The 21,058-nt window shown below is 44.7% G+C and overlaps 4 protein-coding genes and 1 long non-coding RNA gene across 5 annotated transcripts; 2 read left to right on the top strand and 3 right to left on the bottom strand.

The window, feature by feature from the left end:
• Positions 1–2,514: 2,514 nt before the first annotated feature.
• Positions 2,515–3,288, top strand: LOC147987237 (uncharacterized). The gene is made up of 3 exons (XM_087542318.1): positions 2,515–2,645; positions 2,737–2,907; positions 3,016–3,288. The coding sequence occupies exons 1-3, from the start codon at positions 2,574–2,576 to the stop codon at positions 3,286–3,288; spliced, it is 516 nt and encodes a 171-aa protein (XP_087398444.1). The 5' UTR covers positions 2,515–2,573.
• Positions 3,289–5,495: 2,207 nt separating this feature from the next.
• On the bottom strand, positions 5,496–8,172 carry LOC147987238 (uncharacterized). The gene is made up of 5 exons (XM_087542319.1): positions 7,387–8,172; positions 7,000–7,301; positions 6,208–6,892; positions 6,008–6,088; positions 5,496–5,915 (listed from the first exon to the last, which is right to left on the bottom strand). Exons 1-5 carry the CDS (start codon positions 8,170–8,172, stop codon positions 5,496–5,498), a joined length of 2,274 nt encoding a protein of 757 aa, XP_087398445.1.
• A 3-nt stretch (positions 8,173–8,175) lies between these two features.
• LOC147987239 (uncharacterized) lies at positions 8,176–8,846 on the bottom strand. Its single transcript, XM_087542320.1, has 2 exons — positions 8,263–8,846; positions 8,176–8,221 (listed from the first exon to the last, which is right to left on the bottom strand). Exons 1-2 carry the CDS (start codon positions 8,844–8,846, stop codon positions 8,176–8,178), a joined length of 630 nt encoding a protein of 209 aa, XP_087398446.1.
• A 1,246-nt stretch (positions 8,847–10,092) lies between these two features.
• On the top strand, positions 10,093–11,769 carry LOC125534359 (uncharacterized). The gene is made up of 6 exons (XR_007294460.2): positions 10,093–10,371; positions 10,443–10,622; positions 10,731–10,829; positions 10,905–11,145; positions 11,227–11,302; positions 11,398–11,769. It is a non-coding gene; the product is annotated as an uncharacterized LOC125534359 (long non-coding RNA).
• Positions 11,770–12,013: 244 nt separating this feature from the next.
• LOC147987240 (replication protein A 32 kDa subunit B-like) lies at positions 12,014–13,418 on the bottom strand. The gene is made up of 6 exons (XM_087542321.1): positions 13,393–13,418; positions 12,729–12,806; positions 12,551–12,632; positions 12,338–12,471; positions 12,182–12,250; positions 12,014–12,098 (listed from the first exon to the last, which is right to left on the bottom strand). The coding sequence occupies exons 1-6, from the start codon at positions 13,416–13,418 to the stop codon at positions 12,014–12,016; spliced, it is 474 nt and encodes a 157-aa protein (XP_087398447.1).
• Between the last annotated feature and the right edge of the window lie 7,640 nt (positions 13,419–21,058).

The raw sequence follows: 21,058 nt of genomic DNA on the forward strand, positions 1-21,058 counted from the left end.
GTACCACCCTGATCGAGCAGTTCCCTTCGACGGTCCACCGTCGTCCCGACCATCCTTATACTCCCGACCTCTCTCTCACTCACTCACTCTCTCTCTCCCTCTCCCTCTCTCTCACTCACTCCCCCCTCTCTCTCTCCTCTCTCTCTCTCTCTTCTTTTGTGTCTGTCTAGGCGATAACAGTTGACGTTCTTAAGCTCACTTAAGAGTAAACAACAATAATGAACAGACAATTGTAATTTAAAACATGCAAGTCACACCCTCATTTGTTTTCTTGTATCGTGGTATCGTCATAATGACATGGGGACCTTCAGTTCCCATTGCCCAAACCTTACATAATTGTATGTGTGCACTCTTTTAATTTGACCGGGCACCTTTTTATACCTTGAGGGTTGTACCAATCGGAGCACCACCCTATTTTCGCCGCCACTCCTGACCTCTCTCTCTCTCTCTCTCTCTCTCTCTCTCTCTTCTTTTGTGTGTGTCTAGGCGCCAACACTTGGTGTGGTTAAACTCAATTAAGAGGAAACAACAATAATGAACGAGCATTTGTAATCTATATCATAAAAGTCACACCCCCATAGTGTTCTTGTATCGTTGTATCGTCATAATGACACGGAAACCTTCATTTTCCATTGCCGAAACCTTACACAATCATACGTGCGCACTCATTTAATTGGACCGGGCACTTTTTAATACCATGATAGTTATACTCATCAGAGCACCCTCTTGTTTTTGTCGGCGTGCGACGTGCCGATGGTACTGGGATGTGGGTGACCCGCTGCCTTGGGGTGACTTGCACCTGCCGGATGGGTGGCACCTCAACCCCGAGTGAGTGCCAGTCCAACCATCCCAGCCAGCGTACACGTTCGTCTTCTCGGGATCTACCGCCGACAAGCCCTTCTCCCTCTAGACATACTCTAGGACCTGAGGTACACCATTGAGTCACCAATATGGGACAATTGCTTCCGGGATGATCACGTCATGCGGTGGAGTCATTCTTTGCTTCCCATGCCGCGTGTTCTCCTAGCCCACCACATGTCGCGCGTGCTCATAGGCCACCTCATGCGCGCGTGCACCCTCGACATCACCGTGCCCACCAACATGTCCACCTATAGCCATGGAGGAAGAGGAGCACGAGGTCTTGAAGAAGGTGCTCAAGGACTCTAAACTCGACGAATTGAAGGAGTTGAAAGGCATGGCGATGCGGTTTGCTTTTTCGGCCGCTGGTCTGGAATCCAGCGCTCGTGGGGTAGTCTTGGTCGTAGACATTGACGGTGACCTACACGTCGGTCTTTGTTTTGGCCCCGGCCGTGTGGGTCGGCGCGGATCCACTCATAGCGTTAGCCGGGAAGACCAACACATTACCAGTGTAGTACAAATTTTTACTGGCATCAATTTATTAGGAACACCATCAACAAGCCATGGTCACCGTATTGAGCACCGTTACTATATGACTATCACAAAAAACTTTGTAATGGGATTTATGATTTTCTTTTACCGAATAGAATTTATGATTTTGAGGCTGAAAGCAATATTTATTTTTGGCTAACATGTTATGGAAGGTGTTGGTTGCCCCATGAAACAAATCTGTTTACAAAGTTAGGCGAACCAGCGTGTTAACAACGTCATTATAAGGTACTTCCTCCATAACAAAATATAAGGCACACTCAGCTTTGCAAGGTATTTTGACGCATAGCTTTGGCCACTAATATATATCGAAGTATATGGATTGAACATTCATAGATAGTATAGTTTTTTTGCGGGGTGCATAGTCGTATTTGTCTTGCATTTTTTTTATATATCCGTATAATAATTTTATAGACATATGATACATATAAATCATAATCAAGGTTATGCAACGACAAAGACCAGAAAAGTCAACCAGTGCCTTATATTTTGGAAAAGAGGGTGTAGAAAAAAGGAACAAAACCTTAAAACGTTGTTCGTCCAAATGTGTTTTTTTCAATAGTACAATGGTCAACAACGTCCACAGGTCAAAATCTGAGACCAAGAGAAGCATCAAAAGAAAAATCTCCACGCCCCTGACCATGGTAAAAACTTTGGCAGGCCATTGAGAGAACCAGTTTGCAGGATGTGAACAGGAGTTAATACCACTATTGGTACATAAACTTGCAGGGGTGGGAACAGTTTCATACACAAACTAAAAAACCCCACAAAACTAGTCCTCCAACTTGACTGCTGTAACAAATTCATACAAAGCAGCTGTGGACGCGACATTTGGCATGCCATGCTGGATTTTGGCACACGCCTTACTTTTACAAAAGCCCCCTTGCACTCTCTGTATTTTACAAAAAGCCCCCTCGCCCTCTCTCTCTGCATCGATTCCCCATTCGTAAATCCCTAGCTCCTCCCCTTTGCCGTCGCCCTCTCCGCCGCCAGCCGTCTCCGCCTTCCCCTCCGACGCCCTGTCGGCCGCCCTCTCCGCCGGCAGCCGTCTCCGCCGCCCTGTCGAGATGAGCGGGAAGCAGCAGGCAGGACGCCGTGGAGCAGGGGCGTCGTCGTCCTCAAGCCACCCTCTCCCGCTCAATGGATGTGACCTCGCCGGTGCCGACATGACGAAGGACGGTGAGCCTTGGGCGAAAATCACCGGAGAGGTGCGCTACATGGATGTCGATTTCTGCAAGGTGCGTGTCCCCATTCCCCTCGCCAATTTGCTTCGGATGCCCATGAATTTGAGCTTCCTGATGCTAACATTTGATTTGATGGCCATGGTAGGGGACTAAAAACCTACCCGAATTTGACTGGGGTATACCTCTTTCCTCTCCTGATGCTGCTTTCAATGGCACTAACAAAAGTGACCATTGTTGCCACTTACTGAAACCTGCGAGAAGAGTTTGCTCTGATGGATATGACTATGGTCGTAGATTTCTTGTTTGTCCTCGTGAGGTTAGTCAAGTGCCCAACTTTTGTTTACAAAAGTGTGTTGTTTATCTGTAGTTGTTAGAGGTTGATGTGACCAAATTGTTGTACTGAACAAATTGGTTTGTTTTGCAGGGTTATGATACATGTGCTTATCTGAAGTGGGTGGACAAGGAATGGCAGGGGAGACCTAGGCAGGTGATTGGCAAACTTGCTGAAGAGAATGTGGCTCTTCAGAAATTTGTGTTTGACAAGGATGCTGAAATTATGAGGCTGAAGGAAGAAAGGAAGGCCATGATCATGAAGCACAAGAAGGAGATCAGAACTAGGGATAGGAGGGAAATTTGGTTAGCCTGTTTGGTCTGCTGCTCTGCACTGTTGTATGGTGTTGTAGCACTAGTAAGTTAGGTAATTTAGTATTTGGCATGATTTGAGAGGTGAAACTATTTGTTATCAGTTGCTACTTGTACTGATTATATGAAATCAGTGGCTACCTATTATCTATGTTCAGTGTTGTAAACATTCCAAACTGGAATCAGTGGCTTGAAATGAAATCTGTGGCTTGTACTCATTTCTGTGTACTTAACTGAAAATTCTCTTATTTGACATGAAATCAGTGGCCACTTTACTTAACTGAAAAATTATGTTGCAAAATTCTCTTATTTCACATGAAATCAGTAGCTTGTTTACTTAACTGAAATCAATGATTCTCTTATTTGACATGAAAATTCAGTTAACTTAAGCAAAATTCAGTTAACATAACAGTGCAAATTTCAGTTAAGTTAACCATTTCGAAGGGCCCAGGGATCTTCAGGTAGTACAACTTGGCATATTTGGCACAAAGTGAGCACCTAGTACATTCTATTTTAGGATGTGTGCACATGGGCACAACATAAGCAGACAACCTACAGTTCAACAGCAGACACACATGGGCAGAGAACATGCAGTTCAACAGCACTTCAACACCCAAATTGCCAACAGATACAACAGTTCAACATGGACTGCTCAAAATAGATAATTTATATGCCAACATATAGATCAGCATACCTAACTACTCTTCTGCACCTCTTCTGCATCTTCTTCAGTTCTTGAGCTATTGCAGGCGGATGGAGCGACGCACCTTCTTCACCTCTTTCTTCAGAGGCGCCTTCTTCTTGTTTTGCTCTGGCTCCTTCACCTCTTCTTCTTGTTCAACCTTCACCTCTTCTGGCAGGAGCTCGACGTCCGGCAGGAGCTCGACGTCGATGGGCATGTTTCTGCCACCCTCTCTGGCGACCGGCGCAACGAGCACAACCTCGTCCGCATCCGTGTCGTCGTCACTGATGACAACAGCCTCTGTCAGGTCATCGTCAGAGGCGTAGTCCGCAGGGTCGATTGGAGCAGGCTGCGCGAGCACGACGCCAACGACGTTCGCAGGGTCGTCGTCGAGGGGGAGGTGGAGCGGTACATCCACCACCTAGCTCGCTGGTACGGATCCACGTTGAGCGTACCCTCACGCATTGCCCAGACGAGGAAGGACGGCGGCGGCACTGCCAGTCCTGTGGGGAAGGCACGGGCCTTCTCGCCGTCCGTCAGCTGCTTGGCCAACCCGGGCGCATGCATGAGCATCATCTTCGGGGTGGGGAACCAGGTGCAGACTTCTCGAATCTGCGCGCGGAAGGACTGGTCGTTGTCGGCCAGATCCTCCAGTGCGAGCTTCCAGCCCTCGACGTTCGCCATGGCGGCGGTGGCCGGCGGTGGTGAGTGGAGAGAGCAGGCGACGTGGTCGGTGTGTGGGGAGTGGTGAGTGGTGGGCGGAGCGGTGGGTGGGCGTGGATTTATTGATGCGGTGGGTGGGAATGCGAACCGTCCAGAATGGAGTGGGCGTCTCTGTGAAGAGTACAAGTAACTTTGTGCATCTAGCACTAACAAGTTCCTACTCTTACCGCACTGGCATTGCACTCTACTTCTTTGACCACAGGTCTTGGGTTCGAGACCCAGGCCAGCATTTTTTTATTTTTTTTATTTTGGGCATCTCCAGCACACAATAAATGGAGCAGTACAAGTAGATGGAGGTGCAAAATTCAGTTAGTTCAAAAAAATCCCCACTGGCATGGAAAGTGGAGGTGCAAAATTCAGTTAGTGCAAAAGTGGAGGTGCAAAATTCAGGAAAATGGAGAAGTACAAGTAGATTACTCCATGTAGCACTAACAAGTTCCTACTCTTACTGCACTGGCATTGTACCCTACTTGTCAAACCATAGGTCCTGGGTTCGAGACCCAGGCCAAACATTTTTTTGTTTTTATTTTTATTTTTTAATTTTGGGCGTCTCCAGCACACACAATAAATGGAGTTCACCCAAATTCAGTTATTTTAGTAAAATGGAGTACATGTGCTTCATCACCATATTCAGTTACTTCATACATTCACCAAATGCATAAAATTTAGCACAAAATTCAGGAGTTCAGACATTATGAAACAACTCAAGTATATTGTCTGTCACCAAAAAATTCTAAATGTCATTGCCACAAAATATAAATTATGAAAAATGTCTTGCACTCAAAAATGCTGCCATGAAGTTCAGACATGAACTTCTACAGTTTAGCATGAAGTTCATTTATGAACTAAACAGACATCTAACTGTCACACCCAGGTGCATTCTGAGAAACTGGAATTTCTTCAGTTAAATTGAGATCAGGTATTGGCTCCCTTGCTCCATCTTCACCAAACATGAGCCTGTATGCTGGATAAGTGCTAGCTTCCCTCCTGTCTCTCCTCCCAGCCACTCCTCTGCCTATTGCTCTACTCCCAGAAGATCCTCCTCTCTCTGTAGTGCCAGATCTCACTGTCTTTCCTTTCTTCCTTCCTCTTCCTCCAGTTGCACGTGACCCTGGCTCATCTGGATGTGGTACTACTGCAGCTTTCTTCCTTCCTCTTCCTCTTCCCCTCACACTTGTTGTGGCTGTGGTTGTGGTTCTTCTGGGAGGGATAGAATCCCTAGCTTGCACCACAAAAGCAGACTCTTCAGGAAGTGGCCCAGGAGGATATGCCCTCTCCTATGCAGGATCACAAAATGTCAGGAAGATATAAATGAGAAAATGAAATGCAGGTACAAATTCAGAGAAAGACAGTAATATTAAAAGTGCACCTCCTGGCCTATGGTGTAGACCATACTGCTTCTGTCATTCATAGGATCAAGCCTAGGATCAATTCTTGTTGGCATAATATCCTGTAGTCAGAAAAAAAAATCATGTTAGTAACATAACTGAACTTAAATGCAGTTAACTGAAATCACTGTTCAAAGTCCTAATTCAGAGAAAAACAGTAAACTGAAATCACTGATTTAACCTGCAGAATTGAAGGATCTCCAACTTCATCATCATCTTCTAATTGAGCTTCATGTTGCCTCATAAACTTGGCATGTCCTCTCTTGTTGTGGTCAGCACTGCCACACACTGAGCAATGCATTGCCACTCCTTTTTTGTTGATGTAAACAGTTCCATCTTTCTTCTTCTTCTCTTCTGGTGTCTTTCTCCTGTTCTTTGCTGGCCTGCCCATTTTCTTTGTGAAGACTGGAGGGTGGATGGGAATGCCATTCATCTTTTCCCAGCTTTTCCTGTCCCTCATAGGCATGATGTTGTGCCCATATGCCTTTAGATAGTTTTCTATGCTATAGCACTTGTGAACCAATGTTTCAGGGTCAATCCTATCAGCTCTACAACAGGCAATCACATGATTGCAAGGGATGCCATCCAATTGAATTTTTTTGCAATCACAAGTTCTTGCTGGAATATCCACAACATACTTGTTGTTGCCTGATTCAACACCATAAATGCCAAGTCCTGAATGTGTTGGAAAGCAGTTACCTGAGTACTCTGCATTCTTGTCCAGTTTCTTCCTAATCTTGGGGCAGATAAGTCCAGTCCAGTTTTCTGAAGCTTCTTTGTACTTTCTGTCATGCCTCACAGTAATTTTATGTGTTATGCATTCTAGCATTGATATAACACACAGTTCTCTTGCATCCAAGATGTAGCTGCAAGAGAGACATAGTAAAGTGTTGTCAGAACTCAGTGACACTGCAAGATTGTGTTAAACATAACTGAACTTGTTTGCTACAAAAGTGAACTAACTGAAGTTTACCTGTTGTACACCTCTGACATGTTGTTCAGCAAGATGTCACACTTGGGGAAATCTCTGAAGTATGCTTTCACCCACTGGTTGGGGGGCTTGCCATCCAACCAATTATATGCCTCCAAGTTCTGTGCCCTCAGCTTCTCTCTGTTCAAGGTCCACTTGTCCACATTAGTTGACCTAGCAATGGCCCACAACATATTCTTCAGTATTTCTCCTTTGAACTTCTGGTGGAAGTTTTGATAAAGATGTCTAACACAAAATCTGTGTTCTGCATCTGGCCATATCTTCTCAACAGCATTGATCAAACCCTGCAAAATTAGTTCATAAACATGTGAGACAACAGCACCATATGGAAATATGCAACATCAGCATGTTTGGACAAATGGAACACACCTTTTTCTTGTCACTCATTATAGTGAAAGGGGAGGTGTTAATGATGTTCAAATCATTCTTCAAAGTGGTGAGAAACCATTCCCAAGAGTAAGTTGACTCCACCTCCACCATCCCCATTGCAATTGGAAATATGCAATCATTGGGATCAATCCCAACAGCTGTAAGCAGCACACCCTTGTATTTGCTCTTCAGGTGACAGCCATCAACAAATAGAATTGGCCTGCACCCCCTCAGGAAACCTCTCTTGCAAGCATCATAGGACCAATATAGTGAAGATAGGTGATCTTTTGGAAGCAGGTCACCTATTTCCTTCACTTTGGTTGTGCAAACAATGAATATGCTCCCTGGATTACTTCTCCTCAGTTCTTGTCCATAGTCCCACAACTGGCTGTATTGTGCTTTCTCATCACCATGTATGATCTTAAGTGCAGCACTCCTGGCCCTGCCAAGCTTCATTCTCACTGGATTAAGCTTGAACTTCTGCTGAACTTTCCTTCCAAATGTACCCAAGTCCATACTCTTGTTGTCTCTGAACTCATCCATAAATATCTCAGTCAGGTACTTCACTGTCAAGCACTTGGAATCCCATGTTTTCTGACAGGTGTGCTCTCCATTGTACTCTCTGATGACAATGCTTCCTGTTCTATTGTCTCTAGATGCTTTCAACCTCCAAGGGCAATCAGGTTGACACACACCAATGAATCTCTCTGCCTCATTTCTAGCTTTAATGATTTTCACTCTGTTTTTGACTGTGTATGCAGTGACTGCTTCCCTTAGCTCTTTCATTTCTCAAATACTTGCCCAACCCTGAAGATTAGGTTGCTCATATCCATTTCTGCATTGAATTTTTTGAATGTATATTTCAACTTCTCCAACTCATCTTTTGACAGGTTGAGCTCATCATCATCCAGTGGATCTTCCTCCTCAAATATCTCTTCCTCTTCTTCATTGTTGTCATTCAATGATTTGTCCACATTCTGAGCAAACAAATCATCATCTCCATCTTCACAATCATAGTCACTATCATAAAAGTCTGAGTCAGTTTCATTCAACTCTTCTTCTCCATCATTGTTTTCAAGTGTATTATCTGCATTGTCTGCATCTGCATCCTCTCCTTCCATTGCATTCTCTGCATCATGATCTGCCTCTGCATCCTCTTCTTCCTCTGCATTCTCTGCATCATGATCTGCATCCTCTCCTTCTTCATCCTCATTTCCATCTGCAGTTGGGCATCCTTTTAGTATGATTTCAGGATATAAGGTCTGAATCTTGTTCTCCTCATCAACTAACAAATCCAATGTCTTCGCTTCTCTGCTGGACCTCACCATAGCAGCTATAACATCTGGATTGTCCACACAAAGCAGGCCATCACCATAGTCTTTATCTGGCAAAATCCAATACACCTTGATTTGAGGGTCTGTAGGATCATAGTCCATCCTTGCCAAGCAATACTTGATCATCCCCAGTGACCATGTGTCTGAATGACAGTAGTCAAAAGCTTGATGACTGCACCCAATGTAAGAGAACTTCATTTCTCTTCCTATGCATTCCCCCAACAAAATCCCATTGTGCTCAAACTCCACTGAAAAAAACTGGCTAGCTTCTCCATTTGTCACTGCAATAATTGACACATTAAATTTTCAGTGCACAACACATTCAACTATAACTGAATCATAGTTTCAACTGACAAAGTACAGTGCTCAAACTCTAACTGAATCTGTACATGATTTTCAAACAGAAATATGTACTGAATATCAACTAAAAGACCACCCTTTCATCACAAAACAATAGTAAAAATGCTGACTTTCATCTCAAAAAAGCTTGTACTTTTGCCAAACAGAGAAAGTAAGCATTTTTCACTGAAATATCGACTGAAAGACCACCCTTTCATCACACTTTACAGTGCATTTACAGTTCAGTGCAACAATAGCATATAATCTCTGAATATCTGAACAATAAAATCACATGAACACATGACCCCTTTCCTCTCTGACCTAAAGGACCCCCCTTTCCATGTATGCTACCCAAAACCCTAGGTCAAATCCCCTCACATTGCCCTTGATTGACCCCCCTGAATTCCCCAAATCAGCATCAAGAAACCCTAGACAAGCTCATGGAAAGTACTTCCCCTACGAACCCTGGGGACGCACACAGCCAACCCTAGTGAGCAGATCGACCCAGAATTCACACTACATCGGCATGATCGGCCTAAAAAACCTAACCACTCCGCCGGCAGGAACAGGGGAAGCAGAGGAGAAGGCAGAGGAGGCAGAGGAGTGCTTACCGTATTCAGGAGGCCACTCGCCGGGTTCCCTACGCCGCGGCTCCATGGCGCCGATGAGGCCGACGGCGGCGTCGCCTCGTAGGAGCAGGAGCAGATGACGAGGAACAGGGGACGGGCGAAAGAGAAGGGAAAGGTTTTGGAAGGGGTTTGCATCGGGCCCGACGACCAGGGGGTTTTCTGTCGGAGGTATGGTATGGACTGCTCTGCGAAATTGCTAAAGCGCGAGGTTTTTTTTGTAAAAACACGCATCGGGCCCGACAAAGCCTACCTGGCGCGCCACGTGTGCAGTTCGGGCTGGCTTTGTATGAATTTGTTACAGCAGTCAAGTTGGAGGACTAGTTTTGTGGGGTTTTTTAGTTTGTGTATGAAACTGTTCCCACCCCTACAAGTTTATGTACCAATAGTGGTATTAACTCTGTGAACAGCACCCGTGACCAAACCATGGACAAAAGACTGCCGTGATTGCAGGATGTGAAGAGCCCCCGTGACCAAACCATGGACAAAAGACTGCCAACTGCCGTGGTTGTAGGAAGTGAAGAGCACCCCTGAGCCGTGACCATACCATCTTCTTCTCTGAGCCGCCCACACCAAAGCGAGAGAGACAGAGCTGCCCTTCATCTCAGCTAAGATGAGCAGCGTCAGGGTTGGAAAAATGGAGAACGGCGGTGCAGCGCAGCGCGAGGATTTCGTCGACCACCCAAGTGAGTTTTTCAGCTGCAGCTTAATGTGTCAGTTTTCATGTCATCTAAAAATTTGCGATAATTGTGTACAGAGTTCTCGGCGGTAGATGTGGCAACAGGTGAAGTACCCATGGATCCCATCTCCGCTAGAACCAATAGCCAGATACCTTCAGATCACCCATCAATCGACGTGGATCTTGTTGAAGACAGAACGACAGCAAACTAGTTACGCCGACCATGCCGGGAAACGATGGATGGATAAGACGGCAGAGGTAATCATCTCAATACCAGTATCTGCAGTTCTGTATCGTTTTTCAGATACGTTTTGCCCGAACTCTTATCACTAATAACTCTGTTCCTGACAATTTAACCCTTTTCAGAGCCATGTGTTGCGCGGAGGTGGATTTATTCACCACAAATACATAAGGAACATTTTTGTTGGCAGTCATATCACACACGACGTCAAAAGATGTCCAATGGTATCTCTCTCTAAACATTATTATACAGACAAGGAAGTATGACCTGTTCTGACCATTGTCACAAACATTTTTCAGATAGTATTACCAGTGGCACACAATCATTCCTGGTCCACATGCATTTTGGACTTCCCAAGGAGGACAACAATCCTCGACCCGATGATAAACAACGGAGACAGACTAGTACTCTAGTGAGCATAAAAGTTAGCCGCGCACTAATGGATTGTATTGCAGAGTTCTTCGATGGACGGGCACCAAAGACAAAAGGATGGTAGAATTGGTTCCCCAAACTGACAACTGGACCTTGGGTCTGCAGCAGGTCATTTCTAACGCGCCCTAGTAGTTGTTTCAGTCTCTTTTGTAAAAAAACAGTTATCTTACAAACAATAAATCAATGCAGGGCTTCTAGCCGTGTAGTAGCACTTCACTTCGCAAGGTAGTGGATGGGTACGAAATTACAGAGGACTCTATCGCCTGTAAGTTTTCAGAAGAAAAAAAGGCAGAACAATATCTTTGTTCTTTGTGGTATGAATAAGTCCACTCATCAACGGTATTTATTGAAAAAATGCAGCTAGGGGATGAAATCGACCAATATCGGATGATGCTTCTCTATGAAGTTCTTGGGTTAGACAGTAACATCGGACAGCTACCTGCTAAATTCAAGTTATGCCAGAATGAACCTTGAAGAGAGGAAGCAACTGTTTGATTTAATATAGCATAACATGAAAGCGATGATGATATCTGAACTACCAGAAATAATTCGTGCAATCAAGGAGATCCTAGATGGCACACACTGTATCTTTATTCACCATCAACGTTTATGTCTTTTATATTTCTAGACTAAGGAATTGTAATGTGCTTGTCACATCACTAGGAGCTGATTTTATTTAAGACTTCCAGACCGTATGAAGAACCATTTAAATTTTTTGAAATGACTTTTGGGACCAGCCTCTACATATTTCTTATATAGTCTAAGATTATGCATAACTACTGAACACTGTGTACTAAATAACAGGAGGAACAAAACGGCAACAAGAGCATAAATGTAAAAAGTACATGATCTGCCCAATATAAGTTACATCCATCACATCAGTCAGAAAATGGCTTAAGATAAATGAACAAAATACAAATTGATAGATTGAACCTTGTTTCATGGAAAGATTCTCACTCCATGATGGATAGGAGCACTAGCTGTTGAATGAGCACTTGGAGTGATCTTGGTCGATGGTGGTGAAGAGATTCCCAGTAGCCACATGAGCTCCGATGACAGCCCTAGAAAGAATGTGATTTTCAGATGTCATGACATTGTAGTGGTACATAGACGGCACAAGATGTTAACATAACTAGGTACTTACCTAAGTTGATCTTCGTCGACACCAATTTCAGACCTTATCAAAGAAAATGACGCGCCGTTTTCAAGCTCTCTGTTACAAACCAAACGGTGAGATAACAAAACAAAAAATATATCAATATGTATATTAGTGGATCCCCATGGCTGTTGTGTCAATTACATTATCCCGGGGTGATAGAATACCCGAAGTACAGAGTCAAACAGCGAGTTGCCTCTGTTATGTAGTGAAATACACTCCTGTGGAACCACTGAAGCAGCCTCTTGCTGATCCCTATCTGCTTGACGTAGCCTAGCCTGAATAAAAATGATAGAATACATTATGTAGATACATACGGATTTCAAACATGACGATCTTGACAATACATTTAAGCACGCTCGCCTGCTTTCTCAGATCCAAGTGAACGTAGATGCAAGAAAGGAAGTGGTGCGTGATGTCATTGTAGTTGGTGACGATGCTGCAATATCATTTTCATTACACATGGCCAGCTGAATGAACTACATTTTCAGCGAATTACTACATAAGTGGTCACAACATACTAAAAGAACCGTACCTGACGGAGTATACGCGTATGTGCATGTCATGAGTACCACCCCTGATACCTCCATTCAGAACGATATAATCACCATTCCTGTGATTGAGAAAAATAATCAGCAGATAATTTAAATGTGCCAACGATCATAATAGCAAGAACGTGAACATTATTCAGTGAAAAATATACTTAGCAGTGTCCATGGAACGCATGAACTCGGCCTACACTGACCTGGAAGGAACGATTTTTTATGAGATTAGACCAAGGAAGATACTTTCTTTTGAAACATAATTAAATAGTTCAAGCAACTTTTGCTAGTACTCCCTTCGTTCCCAAATATAAGTCTTTCTGGAGATTTAAACAAGTGACTACATACGGAATAAAATAAGTGAATCTACACTCTAAAATATGTCTACATACATGCGTATGTTGCAGTTTATTTAAAATGTCTAAAAAGACTTGCATTTAGGAACGGAGGGAGTACTTTCTTAGCAAAAAAATGAAGTACCTTCCACTATAGGATACTAAGAAGGTGCGGAACTCTTGCTAGCATATGCATTAGATGAACGGTACCTTTCACACTAAAACATACTAAAAATAGACTGTCATGTGTGGAACCTTTGACTGCTAGCTAAGCAACAAAATCTAGACAGTAGGTCTTCTCAAAATAGCGAAGCTCTCTGACCAATGCCGAAAAGCATCTGCCCCCATTCCGCGTATAAATATGCCATGACAGGTTATAGGTTGCCATTTCCATCCACAGCCTGGTAAAGACCCCCACATGCTTTCCTCTTATGTAAATCCGATCTCCAATAATGCAATAATTCAGAACCTTATCCATCCTAAAGTTCGGATCTCGATGCAAACCAAGGGTTCCGATAACACTCTCTGCTGCTAGTGATGGTAGGAAAGCCGTTCTCTCTCTCTCTGTCTCTCTCTCTCTCTATATATATATATGTTGGAAAAGGCAGTGCCTAGGAGGCGCTTAGGCACGCCTAGGCGCTAGGCAATGGCCAAACGCCTCGCCTAGGGCATAAATGGAAGGTCTAGGCAGGGCAAGCAAGGAATTGCCCACCCAAGCAAGAAATCATGCCACATACTATACTGATATGCCAAACGGGTTATATTCCAATGGCAGTGGACGGTAATTAACTTATTTATATGGCCTAAACTAATATCAACACCCATATAATAATCACAAATACACTACGAGTAAAAAAATATTACCGCCTAGGCCGCGCCTAGGGCTCTTAGGCATCGCCTAGGCACTAGGCGAAGGCTAATCGCCTCGCTTACGCCTACCGCTTTTTCCAACCTTGATATATATATATATATATATATATATATATATATATATATCAACACCCATATAATAATCACATATAATAACAACACCGCAAAGCAAGCTACAACACAAAGGGCCTATCCTAATCGAAACTCAACACCGTGTCTCGACCGACGTCGGAGACCTCTAAAGAACACCAACTTTCGCAGAGCTCCACTTGTCGACGCACCATCCACTCTTATCGCCTAAGTGGAAGTGACAAGTGGGTGGCAGGACTCGATCCAGTTCGAGGAAGACGCCGTCTTGGACACACCGGCTGAAAGAATATGCGGTGCCCCCATGTTTGGTTTTGGTAATTGATGACAATCTCTATGGACTAATGGTTGCCTTGAGTTATATTTGAATGTTTTGTCCATAGGCTTTTCTTGGAGTACATGTGTTGGTTTCAAGGAGAGTTTGTGTCGACCAAGGTGCTATTCAAGGAATTACCTAAAGATTGGTCTTGTGAGAGGTTGATCAAGACTAAGTCAAAGAGTGAATTAAGTTGATCAACCCATAAAGCGTAGAAGATGTACCGAGAGGGATTAAGTGATCCCATGGTACGATAAGCATTGTCAATTACGCTTTCTGTACTAACCCATGGTCTTCGTGAGGGTTCTTTGTGGGGTTAGATTGCGGTGTGCAAGTTCAAGTGGAGCATCACGAAGAGACCAAATGCTTGAAGCTTGCTGTCCTTTGTGGTGACAATGGACTTGTGAAGATGTGCGGAAGAGTGGCTCACCCATAGTGGAGTATGGGGGAGCAATCAACTAGTCTTCATCGAGTCAACACAATCAAGAAATGTTGCGGTGTGCAAGTTCAAGTGGAGCATCACGAAGAGATCAAATGCTTGAAGCTTGTCGTCCTTTGTGGTGACAATGGACTTGTGAAGATGTGCGGAAGAGTGGCTCACCCATAGTGGAGTATGGGGGAGCAATCAACTAGTCTTCATCGAGTCAACACAATCAAGAAAGGTGGTCCAACTTGAGGGAGTCAAGATCGTCATCATCTAGCTCAAGTGGACCATGTGCAAGGCAAAGGTTTGCCCTTGATAGGGTTTCTATTTTACCGGTATCATGATGGTAGTTGGGAGACCGGGTTATAGGATCGATTGCCGTACTATCAAGGGGGGGGCTCTCGATGAGTAGCTTGATCGTATCGTTCGTTGAGAGATCAAACCATTGCATCCTTGCATCATCTTTCTTGGTTCTTATTTGGTTCTCTTTGTGAGTCTTAGAGCTTATGGTCATCTTGATGACAAGCTCGAGCTCATCGAAAACGGAGTTCACATGCATCTTCTATGATGTTTTCGATGTTGGAGGTTATGCTCGTTCTTCACTGTTGGAGGTCTCACCCCTCCATTTGTTAGGCATACCTCCCCTGCCTTTGCTGTTTTGATGCTACTCGTCATCTTGTTTCCAACAAGCTTGAGTTTGCTCAATTCGGAGCTCATATGCAGAAGTTATGGCAGTTCTTGTTTTCCTTGAGAGTGGCTATTGTTTGGTCCCAGCGGTAGTACCGCGAGCCCAAGCGGTAGTACCGCTTGGAGATCTCAGCCATAGTACCGCTGCAGTGCCGCTCTTCTACCGCCACGTTTTTGGGTCCTGCTCTTTTCGTGTCGGTTTTAGCAGTAGTTGCACGGCAGTAAGGCACGGTAGTACCGCCTAAGCGGTAGTACCGCTCCGATCGGGTGGTAGTACCGTTTCTGCTTCACTGCCACCATACTCTGCTCTGCCTGCCTCTTTTGGTCCCGTGTTCTGCTCCTCCAGCGGTAGTACCGCTGGGGTGAGCGATAGTACCGCTTATATGCGGTACTACCGCCTCAAGGTTCATGTTTTGTTGCTCCTCTTCCCTGCTTCTTCCGCCCGAGCAGTAGTACCGCTCGTGTGCGGGCTGAACACATAACGGTTGGATTTTCCCCCTCCTATAAAAGGGGGTCTTCTTCCCCAATGAACCTTATCCTTTAAGCTCGTGTTCTTCCCCCATTGTTGACCTTCTTCGAGCTTGCTAACTCTCAATCCCTCCATGGTTTCTTGCTAGTTTTTGAGGGAAAAGAGAGAGGAGATCTAGATCCACATTTCCACCAATCACTTTCTCCTCTGTGTGAGGGGAACCCCTTGGATCTAGATCTTGGAGTTCTTGGTGTTCTCCTTCTTGTTCTTCCTCTCATTTTCCTCCCTAGCATTAGTTGCTTCAGTGGGATTTGAGAGAGAAGGACTTGGGCACTACGTGTGCCCTTGCCATTGCATTTGGTGCATCGGTTTGAGTTCTCCACGGTGATACGTGGAAGTGAAGTTTGAGAAGCTTATTACTATTGGGTGTTTGGGCACCCTAGAGCTTGTTCCTCTTGGATGCCTTGGCGCCCTAGACAGTTGGTGGTGTTCGGAGCTCAATCATTGTGGTGTAAAGCTCCGGGCAAGCGTCGGGGTCTCCAATTAGGTTGTGGAGATCGCCCCGAGCAATTTGACGGGTACCGGTGACCGCCCCCAAGGCTTGCCAAAGTGTACAGGTTCGGTGACCGCCCCCAAGGGTTGCCATTTGTACGGGTTCGGTGGCCGCCCTCAAGGGTCCCTTAGTGGAATCACGGCATCTTGCATTGTGCGAGGGCGTGAGGAGATTACGGTGGCCCTAGTGGCTTCTTGGGGAGCATTGTGCCTCCACACGGCTCCAAACGGAGATTAGCATCCGCAAGGGTGTGAACTTCGGGATACATCATCGTGAAGGAAATATGCCCTAGAGGCAATAATAAAGTTATTATTTATTTCCTTATATCATGATAAAGGTTTATTATTCATGCTAGAATTGTATTAACCGGAAACATAATACATGTGTGAATACATAGACAAACAGAGTGTCACTAGTATGCCTCTACTTGACTAGCTTGTTAATCAAAGATGGTTATGTTTCCTAACCATGGACAAAGAGTTGTCATTTGATTAACGGGATCACATCATTAGTTGAATGATCTGATTGACATGACCCATTCCATTAGCTTAGCACGCGATCGTTTAGTATGTTGCTATTTCTTTCTTCATGACTTATACATGTTCCTATGACTATGAGATTATGTAACTCCCGTGTGCCGGAGGAACACTTTGTGTGCTACCAAACGTCACAACGTAACTGGGTGATTATAAAGGTGCTCTACAGGTGTCTCCAAAGGTACATGTTGGGTTGACGTATTTCGAGATTAGGATTTGTCACTCCGATCGTCGGAGAGGTATCTCTGGGCCCTCTCGGTAATGCACATCACTTAAGCCTTGCAAGCAATGCAACTAATGAGTTAGTTGCGAGATGATGTATTACGGAACGAGTAAAGAGACTTGCCGGTAACGAGATTGAACTAGGTATTGGATACCGACGATCGAATCTCGGGCAAGTAACATACCGATGACAAAAGGAACAACGTATGTTGTTATGCGGTCTGACCGATAAAGATCTTCGTAGAATATGTAGGAGCCAATATGGGCATCCAGGTCCCGCTATTGGTTATTGACCGGAGACATGTCTCGGTCATGTCTACATTGTTCTCGAACCCGTAGGGTCCGCATGCTTAAGGTTTCGATGACAGTTATGTTATGAGTTTATACGTTTTGATGTACCGAAGGTTGTTCGGAGTCCCGGATGAGATCAAGGACATGACGAGGAGTCTCGAAATGGTCGAGACATAAAGATTGATATATTGGAAGCCTATGTTTGGATATCGGAAGTGTTCCGGGTGAAATCAGGATTTTACCGGAGTACTGGGAGGTTACCGGAACCCCCCCGGGAGCTATATGGGCCTTAGTGGGCCTTGGTGGAAGAAGAGGAGAGGCGGCCAGGGCTGGGCCGCGCGCCCCTCCCCCCTAGTCTGAATAGGACAAGGAGAGAGGGAGCCGGCGCCCCCCTCCTTCTCTCTCTCTCTTTTCCACCTCGCGAATCCTATTCCAACTAGGATTGGGGGAAGAAGTCCTACTCCCGGAGGGAGTAGGACTCCTCCTGGCGCGCCTATGATGGCCGGCCTCCCCCCTTGAGCCTTTATATACGGAGGCAGGGGCACCCCAGAGAAACACAAGTTGATCCACGTGATCTTATTCTTAGCCGTGTGCGGCGCCCCCTGCCACCATAGTCCTCGATAATATTGTAGCGGTGCTTAGGCGAAGCCCTGCGACAGTAGTACATCAAGATCGTCACCACGCCGTCGTGCTGACGGAACTCTTCCCCGACACTTTGCTGGATCAGAGTCCGGGGATAGTCATCGAGCTGAACGTGTGCTAGAACTCGGAGGTGCCGTAGTTTCGGTGCTTGATCGGTCGAGCCGTGGAGACGTACGACTACATCAACCAAATGCTTCCGTTGTCGATCTACAAGGGTACGTAGATCACACTTTCCCCTCTCGTTGCTATGCATCACCATGATCTTGCGTGTGCGTAGGAATTTTTTTTGAAATTACTACGTTCCCCAACAGTGGCATCCGAGCCTAGGTTTTATGTGTTGATGTTATATGCACGAGTAGAACACAAGTGAGTTGTGGGCGATATAAGTCATACTGCTTACCAGCATGTCATACTTTGGTTCGGCGGTATTTATGGACGAAGCGGTCCAGACCAACATTACGCGTACGCTTACGCGATACCGGTTCTCCCGACGTGCTTTGCACATAGGTGGTTTGCGGGTGACAGTTTCTCCAACTTTAGTTGAACTGAGTGTGGCTACGCCCGGTCCTTGCGAAGGTTAAAACAGCACCAACTTGACAAACTATCGTTGTGGTTTTGATGCGTAGGTAAGATTGGTTCTTGCTTAAGCCCGTAGCAGCCACGTAAAACTTGCAACAACAAAGTAGAAGACGTCTAACTTGTTTTTGCAGGGCATGTTGTGATGTGATATGGTCAAGACATGATGCTGAATTTTATTGTATGAGATGATCATGTTTTGTAACCAAGTTATCGGCAACTGGCAGGAGCCATATGGTTGTCGCTTTATTGTATGCAATGCAATCGCGATGTAATGCTTTACTTTATCACTAAGCGGTAGCGATAGTCGTGGAAGCATAAGATTGGCGAGACGACAATGATGCTACGATGGAGATCAAGGTGTCGCCCCGGTGACGATGGTGATCATGACGGTGCTTCGGAGATGGAGATCACTGGCACAAAATGATGATGTCCATATCATATCACTTATATTGATTGCATGTGATGTTTATCTTTTATGCATCTTATCTTGCTTTAATTGACGGTAGCATTATAAGATGATCTCTCACTAAATTATCAAGAAGTGTTCTCCCTGAGTATGCACCGTTGCGAAAGTTCTTCGTGCTGAGACACCACGTGATGATCGGGTGTGATAGGCTCTACGTTCAAATACATCGGGTGCAAAACAGTTGCACACGCGGAATACTCATGTTATACTTGACGAGCCAAGCATATGCAGATATGGCCTCGGAACACGGAGACCGAAAGGTCGAGCGTGAATCATATAGTAGATATGATCAACATAGTGATGTTCACCAATGAAACTACTCCATCTCACGTGATGATCGGACATGATTTAGTTGATTTGGATCACGTGATCACTTAGAGGACTAGAGGGATGTCTATCTAAGTGGGAGTTCTTTAAGTAATTTGATTAATTGAACTTAAATTTATCATGAACTTAGTACCTGATAGTATCTTGCTTATGTATGTTTGATTGTAGATAGATGGCCCGTGCTGTTGTTCCGTTGAATTTTAATGCGTTCCTTGAGAAAGCAAAGTTGAAAGATGATGGTAGCAATTACACGGACTGGGTCCGTAACTTGAGGATTATCCTCATTGCTGCACAGAAGAATTACGTCCTGGAAGCACCGCTGGGTGTCTGGCCTGCTGCAGGAGCAACACCAGATGTTATGAACGTCTGGCAAAGCAAAGCTGATGACTACTCGATAGTTCAGTGTGCTATGCTTTACGGCTTAGAATCGGGACTTCAACGACGTTTTGAACGTCATGGAGCATATGAGATGTTCCAGGAGTTGAAGTTAATATTTCAAGCAAATGCCCGGATTGAGAGATATGAAGTCTCCAATAAGTTCTATAACTGCAAGATGGAGGAGAACAGTTCTGTCAGTGATCATATACTCAAAATGATTGGGTATAATAATCACTTGATTCAGATGGGAGTTAATCTTCCAGATGATTGCGTCATTGATAGAATTCTCCAATCACTGCCACCAAGCTACAAGAGCTTCGTGATGAACTATAATATGCAAGGAATGAATAAGACTATTCCCGAGCTCTTCGCAATGCTGAAAGCTGCGGAGGTAGAAATCAAAAAGGAGCATCAAGTGTTGATGGTCAACAAGACCACTAGTTTCAAGAAAAAGGGCAAAGGGAAGAAGAAGGGGAACTTCAAAAAGAACAGCAAGCAAGTTGCTGCTCAAGAGAAGAAACCCAAGTCTGGACCTAAGCCTGAAACTGAGTGCTTCTACTGCAAGCAGACTGGTCACTGGAAGCGGAACTGCCCCAAGTATTTGGCGGATAAGAAGGATGGCAAGGTGAACAAAGGTATATGTGATATACATGTTATTGATGTGTACCTTACTAATGCTCGCAGTAGCACCTGGGTATTTGATACTGGTTCTGTTGCTAATATTTGCAACTCGAAACAGGGACTACGGATTAAGCGAAGATTGGCTAAGGACGAGGTGACGATGCGCGCGGGAAACGGTTCCAAAGTCGATGTGATCGCGGTCGGCACGCTACCTCTACATCTACCTTCGGGATTAGTATTAGACCTAAATAATTGTTATTTGGTGCCAGCGTTGAGCATGAACATTATATCTGGATCTTGTTTGATGCGAGACGGTTATTCATTTAAATCAGAGAATAATGGTTGTTCTATTTATATGAGTAATATCTTTTATGGTCATGCACCCTTGAAGAGTGGTCTATTCTTATTGAATCTTGATAGTAGTGACACACATATTCATAATGTTGAAGCCAAAAGATGCAGAGTTGATAATGATGGTGCAACTTATTTGTGGCACTGCCGTTTAGGTCATATCGGTGTA

Source organism: Triticum urartu, chromosome 2A, assembly GCF_056163025.1.
Source record: "Triticum urartu cultivar PI428250 chromosome 2A, HENAU_Tu73, whole genome shotgun sequence".
Lineage (NCBI taxonomy): Eukaryota > Viridiplantae > Streptophyta > Magnoliopsida > Poales > Poaceae > Triticum > Triticum urartu.